This window comes from Orbicella faveolata, unplaced genomic scaffold (assembly GCF_042242905.1).
Source record: "Orbicella faveolata isolate gen_17 unplaced genomic scaffold, um_ofav_v1 contig_26, whole genome shotgun sequence".
Classification (NCBI taxonomy): Eukaryota; Metazoa; Cnidaria; class Anthozoa; order Scleractinia; family Merulinidae; genus Orbicella; species Orbicella faveolata.
Genome location: NW_028301554.1, coordinates 17,198,911 through 17,215,118, shown reverse-complemented (window position 1 = coordinate 17,215,118; position 16,208 = coordinate 17,198,911). Strand labels below are relative to the sequence as shown.

Here is a 16,208-nt window from a genome sequence, read left to right as displayed (position 1 = left end):
TTCGTCATATTACATGCAAGCTTGTTTTACACTGTACTCTGCTCAACACTTTTGTCTCCGTGAAAACGCGCTAAATCGATGTTACATGTACCTCATTGATCCTTAACTAACTTTTTTTACATTCACCTTCAAAAAGCAGACGCTGTGTCTCTATGTCCGGTAGCCGGACAGGTTTTTCAATCTAATCCGTGTCCGAATTCGGGAGGCTTCCGGCCGGTTGCGGTGGCGCAGCGGTACTAGGTTTCGCTTGCCATGCGGGTGACCAGGGTTCGATTTCTCTTGGGGTCGCCTGTCATAAAGTTCTTGATAAGTTTTTCTACTTTTTTTTTTAAAAAAAAAAAACATTAAGTCTCACTACCGGACACAGAGTATTTTAAAAAACCTGTCGGGCTGCCGGACATGTAGCCACAGCGAAAAGCAGAATGTCAGACAAACTACTTAGCAAAATAATTCGTCGAACGGATGGCGAACAAATCCAGAGCGTTACTCTGAATCAAATAAACAACACTTGAATTCATTCCAGAAAACAACTCGGGTCTTGTTGAGCTTTAACAATTGTACGATTCAATCACAACAAATCGAAGATGTATACGCCTCAAAAAGCAGAATGGTAGGCAAAATAGTTCCGCACGCAAAAGAGCTCAAAAAATATCGAAGCCTCGTAACGTCACAAAGAAAAATAGTGTTCTGATTGGTTCTGCGATATATCGACAACATCCGGCTACATCCTAATATGGCCAAAAAAATATCACTGACGGAACCGGATTACACGAAAATTGAGCTGAAAGATCTGAGATTTTTTCTGCATAGCCATCAAACTACGCACGGCTCTATATCCTGCCGCCTCGACAGGCTCGCGTTTTCGCTCGCCTGTCTCGTTGGCAATTATTCCTTCCCACCCAACATAGAGAAGCAAAACCTCGATCCGATCCACATGTTACGATGCAAATCCCCAATTTCGTATGTGCACACTGGTCTGAGATGGTCGATACAAGCACAAACACAAGAAATTAAAATTACGATCAAACTTTATTTCATTTTGCTCATATTTCTAGCCACAAACATGCCTTGCTACTATAAAAACATTTAGTTCTCTTTACCTTTCTTCAGCTCCTTGATCGACTGTTAATATAACCTAACTATACTCTGTCTGTGAAATTTTATCTCCAGTCCCGTTTAATGTGAAAAGAGCGGTTTTAATATGGAATGCCATTATCTGCTTGATAAACATACTTAATCTGGTCAAATGTTAATAAGTAGGGACTTGGGACAGGGGAGTTGCACTCTTCAGTTTCAAAATGAATTTTGTTCACTGACACTGTGCCATTCTTGCTTTTCGTGTGACGTCATCGCCGTCATGTTGATGGTCATTAACAAAAGATTTCTAATCAGCTTTTTTTGTTTGCACCACCAAAATGGCCGCCACGACTTTGTTATTTCGGTCTCTCGCTGGATTGGTGACAAACCACCTTTGATTTCTAATCAATACGAACACATGAAAGTTAACCGGAGAGTGAAGATCAGAACATGTTTAACAGCAGTTGGTTTTCACAAGCACTCAACAATATCTTGATTTACCAGCTTATTTACTATGTAGAGCAATACAAATGCCCTATCTGGCACATGACATTTTCATTACGGAAATGTTTGGGTCCTGCAACGCTTCAAATTCCGACACGTGACAAAGTTTTCAATTTTGCGTAGTGACTAATAAACGTACATTTAAGCTAAAATAACTTCTTGAAATCAGAAATAAACGTTGATAAATTATTACAACGTCTCTGTTTCATTGTAGGATTCAAACTAACGGAAGAATCAAGTGCTTTAAGAAAACATATATACGTACTAAGTTTTTATTCCAATAGAAAGAAATTAGTTTTCTACGCAATGGCTTTGGCCTCCGGTAGGAAACCTTCCCAGTATTTGATCAGCTGTGAGAAAAAAAAATAGGAAATCATTAGTTGACAAGGACACATTAACAAATAGATAGGTCACGATTCATGTATATCGCATTTTATTATCAGCAATCGTACCAACTTAGATAGCTATAAGAGCATAATAGTTTTTGTTAGCAGTTATTTAGGCCGTTAATTGGTTATCGTCTATCTTATCTAGATTTGATCGTCCGTATCAGAGATGGGCCTCTACGGGAGGGGGCTCTACGAGAGGGGGTTCTAGAGAGGGGGCTCTACAAGAGGGGGCTCTACGGGAGGGGGCTCTACGAGAGGGGGTTCTACGAGAGGGGGCTCTACGAGAGGGGGCTCTACGGGAGGGGGTCAAAGGGGGGAATCAAGTGGACGAGATTCGGGGCCGCCTTTTTGGTTTCTAAATTTCAACATTTTTGCTTTTTTCTGCGGCAGGAAATGGGCCAAGTTCGTTTGCCACCCTTCCCACTTCCGCTTTTGATTTCACCCAGAAAGTTATACTTTCACAATTTTCCGGCAATCTTCGTTTCTTGGTTTAAGAAGATTTAGATAGTAATCGCTTTTAGAATCAACTTGCAGGTGGGAATCAATCATGTTAATAGCATTGACCAGTTCTTTTTACCGCGTGTAAAGGCCTTTTTGGCACAAATTACTCAAGTCATCATTGTAAAAAACAAACAACTAAACAATAACAACAACAACAAAATTATTTCACGCTACCTCCCCTCCCTTAGTAACAAACCTGTTGCTGGCTTTCCATCATGGCCTCTAGGTACTTGACCATCGATTCACGGAAATCTTTCACTCGATTTTTCTGTCGAGGAAACGAAATCTTTAGACCAGTTTATTGTAAACTGGGTTTGCGTCAGCCAAGCTCTGAACGATTGCTTCAATCATCATGCAACTCGTGTAAACTGCTCCGACCAATCAGGGTATGCATGCTGTGATTTCAACCAATCAGAAGCAACAACCAAAACCAACCGTCACTTGCTGTTCGCGCGTTTTCCCGCGCTTTGCGCCGATGGCACGTTTTTGCTTTGAGTTCTTATTGGTTGATTTCGATACTATTCGTTCGACATGTTAAAAGAGATGAAAAAAATGGTTTGATTTAAGAACATTAATTTATTAGTTTTTTTTTTCTTCATTCAAATGCTTTTATTTTCATTAGACTTGTAAATAGGCTAATTTTTAAATTATTCTTCGGTTTTGTAATTTCTTTTTAGGTAGGTGCCCTCTATTAGCAGAGGGTTATCCCTTGGCTAAACAATTTCGACAAAAAGTTATTATTATTATATTCAGAAGCTCAAACACTGTACCTGAAGCTAAATAAATTGCACCACTGTCAATGAAAAGTTCTTTTCTGCTGTTGCTTTTATTGTCCTTTTCACCGGTGTTTACTTATTTCTTTTTTATTAATTTGCTCAGCAACAATGTCGCTGCAATTCATTTTGGATGAGATGTATTAAGCTGATCTTCAAATCCACAAAATGTGCACCCTTCCTCCCCGGTATATTGGATGTTTTTCACTTAACAGGTGACTCGCTTGTTCACATTCGTTATGCATATTTCTCACCTCAAATCGTGCCATCTCTTTCTGGATCATCTTTGAAATCTTTCCAAAATCTTCTTCCCCTTTCTCTACCTTGTGCTCCCACTAAAAATGTAAAGAAAAAGAAAGGGAGAAGACACAGTATTTTCGCTTCACTCACATTATCACCCGTCGACACAAAAAATGTTCAATCGTGTACTCCAAGATGCTTTCTAATCAGGTCTCAAGCAACGCAGTCGTAAGACCCCAACCAAATTTCTATTCGGATTGCCAGCTTTCTAACCTCTTTGACCTCCTCCTGTGCTTGAGGGAGTTTTTCATTCTTAGAGGCCAGTTCCAGCTTGACCAGAGCTTCTCTCTTCTTGGTCAACATCTGCTGTGCATGCTGCCAGTTACTATATGAACGTACACGTTCCTGGAAACTTGCCTGTGGAAAACAAGAATCACAAAACAGTTTATGTTTTGATGTGGGTAACCGCAGAGAATGAAAGGACAACCTTTGGTTTTACGTCATGGAGCGGGGCAGCAGTGGTTGCACGTGACCGCGCGGCATGGCGAAGAAGAATCTACGGTCCAATACCCCAGGGGGGTTGTGAAAAAAAGGTCATCATAATATATAGATTTAGGTTAGCCTAGAAACGTAGCTCCTGGAACGGTTGTTCAGAGCTGAATTAAGCTAACCCAGGAAAAGGTAGAATTTTGATTTGAGTTTTGTAACTTTGCATTGAGGTTTGGCCTTCTGTTTTGAGTTTTAATAATCACTATAAACACAAAAAAAGCAGCAAAAACCATTTGTATAGAAGAAAAGTTATAATTCGCTTAACTTTTAATCCTGGGTTAGCGTTAACCGGCTTCCCAACAATTCTGCCCTGTTTTTAACAAGTTAACCTGAGATGAGCCCGCGATGCAATCGAAAATCAGCATTTGTAAACTTGAGCCTGCGATATGGTCACATGATACTGGTCAGCGGATACTTTGTTTTGACAGGAGTCCATTGATCATAACATGGATGTCCAATATTAAAGAAGTACACGGTAAACCAAGGCTGCATGTCTGTCAACCTATTATTTGGAGTATGGCCGCCATGTTGGGCAACTCCGCCGCCGCCGTCGTCGTCGTTGTGCGTATGCGCCCACGAGCAATACCGCTAGCCATGATAACCATGAGAAAATCAACTCATGGGTTTCCTTTTCTTTCCTATATGAGTATGGGGCTCCGCTTGACGGCCCTTTGGGCCGCCAGAGCTCCGCTATTACATGTACCTTCATAACATGATTTCACTGGAAACTTACAACACTAGGAGAGTATATTTTTTCGGAAAGAACAAGACCAAGCAAACAATATAAAACATCCTTCCGAACTACCAGGAAACTTCAGAAGGAGTTTAACTGTTATATTGTGACAGAAATGGCTTTGTTTCTCTGATGTAATGAGCCATCCCCAACAGCAACATAGAAACATAGGCACGCAAGGCGTGCAAGAGTTATTTTTTTGTGAACTAAAGTCTCGGAGATAGCAGCATTCATGGAACTGTTTACAGTAATGATTTGGTTGATTTGACAAGTTTTTTGGTTGCGTTGTACAGCAAGAAAGAAACTGGGCGTTTATGATGTACATACAATGTTACATCGGTAATGGTAAGATAACTAAATAGTAAGCCATAAAATGTTTGACTGAAGAAACTACAGTAATCTGACACGTCTCCAGATTAATGTAGATACCATCTTATTTTTTAACAGGCAATTTTAATTGTTCTTTGATACAACCCACACTGTGATTGGTCTAACACTCGCACATGCATAGCTCCCTCACTCACCGATCACGTAGCCCTTCCCCCCGGCAGGGGGACTCCCTTATATGGGCTATATAGGTCTGTGCGGCCCCGAAGGGTATGGTTTTTCAGCCGTTTTGGTCATAAATAGGTTATTGATTTTAGCTGATTTTGGCCATTTTGGTCATAAACAGGGTATGGTTTTTGTACTCTAGCCTTGATATGGGTATGCTTTAAGAAGAAGCCACTTTTTCATCATTATCGAAAAGAAAATCAACAAAAGCCCTTCACAAATTTATATGTTTACGGTAATTTAACATTGGTTTGAACTAGGGAGTTAATTATAACGCAGGTTTGAAACAGGGTTTTGATTTGAGGGTCAGGTCGTAAATAGGGTTTCTAATTTTTGGTCAGGTCATAAATAGGGTAAGGAATATCGCAGATTTTGGTCATAAATAGGGTAAGGGTTTTCGGAAGCGGGCCACACACCCCCGACCAATTTTTCTGGGAGTACCCCCTCGGGAGCCCTTCCAGCCCCCAAGAGGAATTTTGCTCAAAAATACGCAGGTAAGAGAACTTTTCGCATTTTATGCGAGTCGTAAGTTTACCCTTTTTACACAACAGCACTTCACCGAAAATTGAAAGAAAGAGAAAAAAAACCTCTCTGGCACGTTGAAAGTCTGATTTAATTAAATTGCACTTTAACTTGGTGCCACACAGTCTTCAAAGAACATTTGAACAGTTTTCATACTTTTTACCTTTAAAAAATATCGGACTGAAAAGAATGTCATAAAATGCCCATCAAATAAAAATATTAAAGTGCTACTGCAGAGACGTAAAAACCGTCCAGAAATGAAAGCTTCTTTTTTGTTTAATATCCTGGGAACAATAGCCGATAACTTGTAAGCTCTAATTAAATTTACTCCCATATGAAAAACAAAAGTGTCGAGTTACCATTTGTAACTAAAAATAGCAAACATCTCGTGGGAACAAGTGGTGACGATTCGTCAGCTCTTATTGACTTTACCACCTTGTGAAAAACAAGAGTGTCAAATTACCCATTGTAACTAAAAAATAAAAATACCTCGTTATATTTGCATGCAATAAGAACAAAGCAATCGTTACCTGCACTTACTATTGTAAACGTTAGAAATGCTTCAAATCTAATTAGTCTCGTCTCCTCTAAAACATGTCCTAAGAACTAGAACCGACGATTTGTGACCTCTAATTGAATTGACTCCTTGCGAAAAACAAAAGTATCAAGTTACCCTTTGTAATTAAAAATAAAAATATCTCGTGCCATTTGCCTACTAGTAACTCAAGAACTGCTTCAAAACTCAAGACTCATCTCGTTCATAACTAGCCACCATTACACTGAAAATTATGCACTCTAAAACAACCCAATGTACGTATGTAACTGTCACACTCCCCTCCAAACCGGACTAAAAATCGCAAACCGGCAACATACACGTCACTCTTTATTTTTCAATTACCAAAGTCCTTGTGTTTATACATATCTTGTTTCTTACGTACCATTTACCTTTACAACAAGAAATTTGATTGGCTGTTCATAGTAGATCCAATCTGATTGGTGTGACATACATACATCTCTCACTCACTCACTCACTCACTCACTCACCCATTGACCCGTCCATAACATACCCGACGCGCCGACTAAGAGGTATTTTTTTTACAAAAAAATAACTCAAAAATAATGGTTTAAAAACTGTCTGTGCTTTGCTCTGAATATTTCTAAGAACATATCTAGCGACGCTTCATAGAATACCACTAGTGGAGATTTTTTAAATGATCTTCCAGCATTCAGGGTGTTGAAATCAGAGACTGATATATAACAGTATAGCAATTGACCATTGAAATACTGTATGATAGCAAACATAATGAAGTACATACATTTACATACATACATTTTATTTTTGTTTTCAAATCAAAATTATAATTATAACATGCCCACGGATAGCTGAACTAATCTAGGTGGCTCATGTTTACATGAAACATCAAAACATCAAGACATAAAAACATCAAAACATCAAAACATCAAAACATCATTCCTCACCTTGACTGCCTGAATGAGACCAATGTAATCCTTCAACAGTTCAGCCACCACATAAAAGTCAGAGTCCGCCTGAAATGCAAAGGAACAGACTACAAGTCAAACAACCTCATAAAAAACGTACGTACCTAAGTTTCAGTAGTCTTTTGTTAGCAGCTGTTAAGAGTACACATCCCTTGCAGCAGTTTAGAATTTCTGTTCGTGGTCACTTAATTGCACTTTTTGAATCAATCATCACTGATGGTGTGCATTTACAATGCAATTTTTTCAGAATTTCCTTATGTCTCCCCTTGACCAGAAAACAGTGGCTCATTCTTCAAACATGCATGACTGTAAAACAGGCAACATGCCTTTTCAAATCATTGTTGCTCGTATGTTAGGAATGCACTTAGCTGGTGCAAAGGAAAGTTTCCTTCAAGAGCTCAGTGCATTCCTCATGATTGCAACTGATTGAGATCATGTCAACTCTATACGACTATACTTAAACAATTCCAAGCAGAGAAAACAGAGCTTTAGATATACATGTGGCAAAACAAGTACAAGTTTTGAGTACGACTTTTGAATTTCAATGCAGTTATGCTCCCAGAGCCTTCACTTCTCTCTGTTGCTGACCCGTTGAATACATGTAAGAGACTGGTGTGAAACAAGATAATACAAAGTATCATCACTAGCTTTGAAAAGTTCCACTCATGCTCACTACTGTACCTGTACACTGACTTACAAGTCCCTATTAATATCTAGCTTTAGGAATACCATTAAATTTGTGAGCATGATCAGCTCACAAAAAAGCAAACATCAAACTCTCCCAGCCAGACCAATATAGAAGGGCATGGCAATTGGTAGAGAGCCTCATAACTCAGGGCTGCCTTACACTTTGGAGTTATCCATGAATAAAGTAAGAGAAATCCCGAGGGAGCACTGCCATATATGGGCTATATAGGTATGTGCTGCTGTGAAGGGTATGGTTTTCAAGCAGTTTACCCTAAGATAGGGTATATAAATCAGGGCATTTGGGTCTAGAATAGGGTATTATTTTTCCCAAAACTGACTCATTGGTTGAAGATTTTATCTAGACTAAGGAAACCTGGAATTGCCACTCAAAAATATAAAAAAAATCAAATCGGCAAGTTTAAATTTACGCAAATCAGCCTCAATAGTGTCGATAGATGGGGGGATTTGGGGAGTTCACTCTAGTATAGGGTAGCAAGATTCAGCTGAACTAGCTCTGGTATAGGCTAAGGGTTCCGGGGTCCCAGCGGCACATCCCGACCCAGAAACTTCCAAAGTACCCTCCTCCCCCCCCCCCCCCCCCCGGGGAGAAATCCAATTTGATCAGATTGTATACCTGTTGTATGTGAAGCTGTTCGATTTTCTCTTCAACCTCAGCAAGTTGTGACAGTGCACGAGACAGCGTAGCATGTTCCTCTGCATTACCTGTTAAACAGAAATGGCAAAAGTTGACTACATGGGATTTACGGAATGAGTCATGGATGAGTTATGACTTGCCACCAATATGTCTCATTATCCATAAAGATACAGCACAGCACACTTAACATGTTATGACCAACCTCTCTGTGAAAAAAAAAAAAAACTGAATCGCAGCTACTGTTGTTGTCAAGGAAGGGAGAAGGGACTCAACAGATGTAATGCATGCTGACACAACATATCAGAACATACAATCATATAACAATACAATATATTGTAGACAAAAACAAGAATTCTCTTACTAAGCATAGCAGTTGACTTGGCAAATGCTGCAGTAGAAGAACTTAAGTCTGCAAAGAAAACAGATTATGTCAATGAACACATACACTGTAAACCCAAAAAGAAAGTTTAAACTAGTAGGGACATGCATCTCAGTGGATGTTGTCTGTCACAGGCAAACTTTTTCTCACTAACATAAAATTTTTATGTAATGTATGTGTTCTTTCTCCAACAAAGTCCCTGAAAAAGTTTGGACAAGAGATAAGTGACATGGCTGTTACCAAAAAGAGAGACAAAAAGTAAAACAACATCAATAATAGCACTACATGTACATGTACAATAATAACTCAATGGGTATAAAGGAAACAAACTAAAACAATGTTGACATCTAAGAAACCAACCTCGTCTTTGCATGGCAAGCATTTCTATACTTTGATGAAGTTTCTTCAACTGCTGATCAAGAGTTTCAATCTGTTGCTGCTTCTCTTCAAACCACTAAAAGTGTTAACAACAACATCAATCAGTTTATCATGCTACGAAAGTTTACAACTGTACATGATTATAATGTCTAGATGAAATCAAAATATTTTTTCAAATTCTAATTAAAACATTTTGTACCATTGATACGAGTATAAGGAAAATATTATCTTGTGGCTATATTGAGTAGAAACTAAGAGCAACAAGATCCAGGAGCAATGACTGAGAGCCAAATGGCTTACAGTATTGAGAGGTAATTGATCAAATTAACTTTTATATTGAGCTTGATCCTCTTGTAGAGTTTTGACAATGTCTTACTTATGAATGTTCTGAAGCTAGAAAATAGGGTTTCCACATTACAGAACCATGATGATCACTGCTATATCTGTTGCTTTGATTTGTTCCTCTCAACCTTCACAAACCCAACTCCGCAAACAGCTGCTACTGACAGATAGTGCACCTCTGTATCTCACCTGGTCAGATTCAGACATCTTTGTGGTCAGCTGGAACATTGTGTCTCCAACAGATTTTACAAACCGCTTCAGACCACCCCCACTGAGTGCTGCAGTGTCTTTAGCTCTGGGTAACTAATGTGCAAAAGATAAAAATCTAAGCATGGTATAAAAATGCTTTCTACAAGAACTTATTGAACAATGTTCAGTAAACTCTATTGACAAGTCATTAACCTGTTTTACTCAGCACTCTTTCAAATTGAAATTAGGATGTGCAAAAGGCCATGTCAGGGTCACAAACATTTTGTATCCAAAGACAATCATCATCTTTTTACATACTGCATCTTGCACATTTATGTCAACGTAAGTGCTGTTATAACAATAATAATACATGTCCATTTCTAGTATATTATACTAGAAGTGAACGCATACTTCTCAACCCAAGAGGCTGTCTGGACTAAGAAAAATGAGGTGAGTACTGTACATGTAAATGTTAGTGTACATGGAAAAAAAAAGACAGAGGCAGGGGTTACAATACGTTTTTTATGCAGGTGGCCAAAACTGCACGGCAGGCAGCTGGTTAAAGTTCAGTTTTTACCATTATATTATTAGTTTGTAATAGTATTTGGACCAAGTTGAGTACAATTCAGGTAGTAATCGGGTGAGTAATTTCAAAATCGGTAGACCATGAAGAGTGAGGCATGGTTACTCCCTGAATTGTATGACACGAAGTCCAATTACTAATTAATCGTATCTATAACAAATTTCAAATTGACAGTCTTTTGAGAAGTAATTTCGTTTGAGCAATAAAGGTACTAGCATTTTCCATAAGCTTTAAAAGCTGTAGGAAAAATTGAGAAGGAAGCCATTCTAAGAGTGGGTGTAATTAAGGTGCAAATCACATAGGTGTCCAATTACAGGTATCCAATTGCAAAAAGTTGTAATTGGATACTTGTAATTGGACACCCACATGATCACGTGATGATTATGTAACAAATAGGCACACAGAGAACCAATCATGATCAAGAATTTTGTTATAGATACGACGACAGAGGAAATATACGGATAATTTATGAAAATTTGCTTCCCATAGATGGCGAATTTTGCAGGTTACCAGTTCTTACTGAAACATATGTAGAAGGTTGACAAGTCATCTTCTTAACTGATTTAGTCTTGAGCAATTAATTTTGCTGTAAACCATAGGGAGTAAAATTGGGATGGGCAAATTGACCATAAAGGATACAAGAAAAACAATGCAACATTACCACGTCAGCCTCTAAGAATTGTCGGAAATCTGGATCTTCACGCAGGGTTGGATGCCTTGCAACTCTGTTAAGATATCTGAAAAGCAGAAAGCCAGTGATTATTGAGATGATTTCCACAGAACATTCGAGCAATAATGGCAAAAAATAAGTTACCAAAAAAACCTCATGGCATGGTAATATTTTGAATACAGTTAAGAAGAACTTATTGAGACTGTGGCTCTCAAGCTGACCCCGTGAGAGAAAATTAAACTTCAAGTTATCCATATTTCAATTAAAACAGACGTTTCGCGTTAGTTAAAAACATATTAACACATGCTTTAAGCATTCTTACGAGGTTTGACATGAACTTTCTTGAGAACGCTTGAAAATTTAATCACGGGGTCACTTAGAGAAGTGAACTCAAGTGAGTTGTTTTAAATAGTATTCCAAAAGTTTCCGTGCTATGAGTAGATTTTCAGTAAATAATTTTTGCACTTATTGCTCGAACTTTGAGCGGAATCTGTCTTAAATCCCTGAATTGACTATGATAGACAAGCATGTCAAGCATGTCAAGCATGAGATGGCCGAGTCACCTAGGTGCTTTATGTACACGACAGCTCTGTCAAAAAGTTCCTAGCAGCCAGCAGTTTTGCTGTCTACAGTAAAGTAATTACTGGCTGCCTACACGTGTACTTCACACTACAGTTCACAAATCCTGGCTAATAAGCAACCCTAGTCTAGCCTTTACTGCTCTAGTACATGCACGTCTTCTGTTATCCTGCCTGATAATACAAAACATTTTTACAGGGCTGAAAAGAAAGCAAATTAAATGCACATGAACATGTAAATGTGATGCACATGTACATGGCATATACATTTCCTATCTTACCATTAAAGAAAGGAAATTCACTTGGCTCAGCACTGGTGAACAAAAGGATATCACTCACCACTGCCCTCCATTTCTGCACTTACAGGCTATATTCAGTAGTAATATTGGGAGAGTACTTCATGACATCATGAAACATTTTACATTAGCTAGTACCTTTCCAAGGCAGCTCTCCTCTTGTTAATAAAGTCTACTGGATTATTTTCTTCTCCCTTTCCCAACTTGACCATAGTCATACCTGTAAAATAAACCAAAACCTACTCAGAAAATATCAGCAAAAAGGCAGCTACACATACACACACATACATATTTGTTTTATTTTTACCTCATGACTTAATATGTTTTATTTTTATTTGACTTGACCCTTTAATTGTATATTTACTTTTACATTTACTTTTGCAGTACCTCTCTGTAGATGTTACATGTGTCGTTCAATTTTTCCTCAGCTTTAAATTTTTCAAACCAGTTTCATTGTTCACATCTGTTTAATTTTTACAAAAGAGGAAGGGGGAGTCATACCCATAATTTATCAGCTAACAAACATGGGGACATAAACAATGATTCCTTGTAGCCTAGTGGCGACGAAGGCGAACTACCAAGTCCAAAATTGAATGTTCAAATGTAAGTGCGACCAAGATTTTTCTACAAAAATTGTTGTACATGTAGTATACGTATGGTAGTAGTATGGTAAATGTTGGGGAAGGATTGGATATGGGTTCTTGATAGGGTTAGGGTAGGATTAGGGACTGAGAAAGGGTAGAGTAGAATAAGGACTGTGGTGAGGTGGGTGGTGTGCATGCTACTAATTTAAGATCCCCACCCCCCCCCCTCCCCTGTCCCACCCAAAAAAAGTGAAAAAGAAAATGGTTTGAATAATTTAATGCAGAGGTAAAAATTGAATCACAACAAACATATATATATACACATATAGATAGGTGCCTGCAAAATGTAATGCTGGGGTAACCTTACTATGGACTAGCATCCCATTTTGGAGTTAGAATTCTCCAAGTTGCCCCATGTGTGCCTCTTGGCTCAAGAGCAGACTTTGCCCGTATAACTTACCAACAACAGACTTCTCAGGAGCAGGAGGAACAATCCTTCCCAGGTGAAGAAATTTACCATTCAGTCTGTCATGAAGCCCAAGGAAGTCACTGAATCGACGCTTTACTGATGTCTCTGAATTCTTGAAAGTTGGCATGCTTGTCTAGGAGAAAGCAGACATTTAAATTGTTTAAGTGATGTTGCTGTGGATGTAACATCTATACTGGAATGTTCTCCAGTATTTCCCTCCGAGAATTTTGAACTATTGTCTACTGGGGTGTCTAGTTTGGCTTCCTATAAATTACTATCAGTAACATTATGGTGTGATAAACATCACAAGGCAAGGGAATAAAATTATAAACTTGGCAAAGAGCCAAGGTACTGTATTGGAATGATACAAAAGACCAAGTTTCTTACCACTGTGGTAACTTTAAACACCATATATGAGCTCATGCCATCACCTAGAAAGTAATATCACACACCGTAAGTAAAATATTGCATTCAAGAATACTTTATCTACTCACTTTGAGTTCTGCTGGATGAAGCCAAAAAAGACCTACTAAAACCCAAAATGATACAGAACACTTACCAAAGGTATGTACATACATGTACATAAACATGCATATGTTGTAGGTCAAAATGAAATTCAGGTGAAAATGATTTTAACCTAATTTGATGCTCAATTTCCTTTGTCTTCTAACCCAAATAATTTTACTCATGACCCTAGAATAATAAAACAAAGGAATTTCATTTTAACCAGGATTTCATTTTGACCTACAACATATACATACAGAAAATAAGCAGTTAAAATATTTTAAAGGAGTTCTTTCTTTCAATTGGAATGTTATATTTGAGATTTCTAGATTGAGCCAACTGGTAATTATTGATAGCAGCAATTCAAAATGCAAAATTCATTTTCTGTTTGCAGTTAACTAACATAAGCATTGTACAAGTTGAGAAGAGGACTCAGTTGGCCTACATTTGTAAACCGATCAAAGGTACTGTGATAGGTTGTGCATGTGCTCTGAATCCAGGCTGCAGCAAAGATTGAGTTGCTCTAGTCCCTGCATCTACTTGTGCAAACTAATGTCCTTTTGACCAAACCCAATTAATACACCCACAGAAGGTTCAAAATAAAGCACAATTTATCATTTTGTTTCTGAAAAAATAAATGTTGATAGATTGACTTCCACATGTTTACTTTGGAGTTGGTAGCAGTTACATGTAGACCTTTAAACAAATTACTGTAAATGCCAAGTAAAAACAAACACACCAATTTTTTCAGGATCTGTTACTTTAATATTCATGTCAAATGTGTCGTCTTCTTCTTCCTCTTCCTCTACAGTTTCTTTTTCCTGTCAACAAAAGAAAATGTCTTAGATGAAGGAATTTTCTAAAATGTCTCTCCCAAAAAGATGACACATAAGTAGCTGAATTCATTTACTGTACTATTCCTTTTCATCCACGGGGGAGTAGAGAAACTCCTAGTTGCTTCATGCTACAGAAACTGGAATAAGCTCCAGCTGTAAGGGCCACTGGCCTGACACAGACTTTACCTACTTCAAAACGTGCAGTTGTTGTCTGTGTACCAAGATTCATTAGGGTCAGAAGCCTGTCCTTCACGACCGTGTCCGACAAATTGCCAACATGACAGTATGCAAATACATTGTACATGTTTATAGTAGGGTACATGTACAAATCTTGAGTATATTTGTAAGCTCTTACATGTAGGTCAACAAGACCCCACCTATGCTGCACACAATCATTGATGATCTGTGAGAAAGTTTGGAACATCTTTAAACTGGAAATTAGCACAATAATGTCACCTGTCACACACTTTCAACCTAATACACTTGTCTGATTCAACCTAACAGGGGCTCCAAGGAGTTCCTAAGAATAGAGATCCCATCAGTGAAGGTTGTCATGTTGCTTGGCTGGTTCTATCTTCACTGTGGTTTGCCAATGGATTTTAGTTGTACCATCAAAAGTCACAGATTTTCAATTTAAAGATCACCTATTTCACACATTAAATTTGCAAATTTTGGATGGCTCTCTCTTTTCCATAATTGTAAATTTATACCATGTTCCTACCTCAATACACACCCTCTCTATGTACACAACAGCTGCTTACAAGCAGTAGTGTGTGGGATATATATTTTGGAAATGCCTTCAGCAAAATTCTTACTTTTGCAACCTCTTGGTAGATTTCTTTTTGAATTATTCTGCACAATAGTGAGATATATAATTCTGTGTCAAAGAAGTTACAGTGTAAACAAAATAATTAAGCTTAATGTCACTGACTTTGAAGTCTGTTTTTCACTGATTTCAACTACTTCTCTAATTCAGTGAATCATCAATAAAGCACGTCAAAACCCTTATTTAAATTTACCCCTATGTTTCAGTATTTTTTCCCGTCAATTAAACAATTAATGATCACCAACGGAGTCCTTGACGTTATTTTGATTAGCTTATCTTGAAAATGTGATTAGCTGACCAATATGGGAGGGAAATTGAGATCAATTATCGGAGTGATTATGTTTGAACGTGAACAGAAAACAGGCGTAAAATATAAGCTCTTAGCTGCATTCCAACCTCGGCCTTTTCTTTAGAAGGTGGTTTGCTGTCATCTTCACTCGGTTTTGAGAGGTTCGTGACATCCACGGAGGCTGCAGCAGAGGTTTCGCTCTTCTGTTCCTGCTCGTCTCCCGCGCCATCGGCAGCACCCTCATCACTTTCTATAGGCGCTTCTTCATCTTTTGACTCGCCATCATCTAGAGTGATCTCAGTTGTCTCTCCGATGAAAAGATCACCGTTTGTTTGCTCGTCTGGCTTGGATTCTGGCGTGTCACCGTCGTCGTCGAAAAGAGCAGGAGGTTCACGATCGTCCGCCATCTTGACTTGGTACCGTGGTCACGTGGGGATTGCCTCGACTGCGTGTGGCCGTGAAGTTCCTTTTACTAGTTTTCTTTTCTTTTAGTTTGCTATTTTTGTTTTTCCAAATTTTGTTTCTATTTCACTAGATAGAGCAAACTGGACTGGGGACGGTTCTAAAGGATTTTATGAAGCTTTAATCTAAATGCCCGTTTCA

At 38.4% G+C, this 16,208-nt stretch overlaps 1 protein-coding gene across 2 annotated transcripts; it reads right to left on the bottom strand.

Moving 5' to 3' along the window:
* Window positions 1-1,010: 1,010 nt before the first annotated feature.
* Window positions 1,011-16,062, bottom strand: LOC110049277 (sorting nexin-2-like). 2 transcript variants are annotated; one of them, XM_089296143.1, is made up of 16 exons: window positions 15,713-16,062; window positions 14,981-15,010; window positions 14,394-14,478; window positions 13,538-13,581; window positions 13,142-13,283; window positions 12,236-12,317; window positions 11,215-11,290; window positions 9,971-10,084; window positions 9,422-9,515; window positions 9,044-9,091; window positions 8,662-8,750; window positions 7,320-7,388; window positions 3,758-3,901; window positions 3,499-3,579; window positions 2,668-2,739; window positions 1,011-1,931 (listed from the first exon to the last, which is right to left on the bottom strand). In XM_089296143.1, exons 1-16 carry the CDS (start codon window positions 16,010-16,012, stop codon window positions 1,881-1,883), a joined length of 1,521 nt encoding a protein of 506 aa, XP_089152269.1. In that variant the 5' UTR covers window positions 16,013-16,062; the 3' UTR covers window positions 1,011-1,880. The 2 variants fall into 2 exon arrangements, with proteins under 2 accessions (XP_089152269.1, XP_089152270.1); XM_089296144.1 differs by lacking the exon at window positions 14,981-15,010 and having other exon boundaries at window positions 14,394-14,475.
* Between the last annotated feature and the right edge of the window lie 146 nt (window positions 16,063-16,208).

Bases quoted from the DNA above. Each gene is read 5' to 3' on its own strand.
- LOC110049277 (XM_089296143.1), bottom strand. From the start codon at position 16,012: ATGGCGGACGATCGTGAACCTCCTGCTCTTTTCGACGACGACGGTGAC. The intron at 13,582-14,393 runs GTGTGTTTGTTT...ATTACTTTCTAG, and splicing joins AACAGATCCTGAAAAAATTG to GTGATGGCATGAGCTCATAT. The intron at 13,284-13,537 runs GTAAGAAACTTG...GCTTTCTCCTAG, and splicing joins TGTTTAAAGTTACCACAGTG to ACAAGCATGCCAACTTTCAA.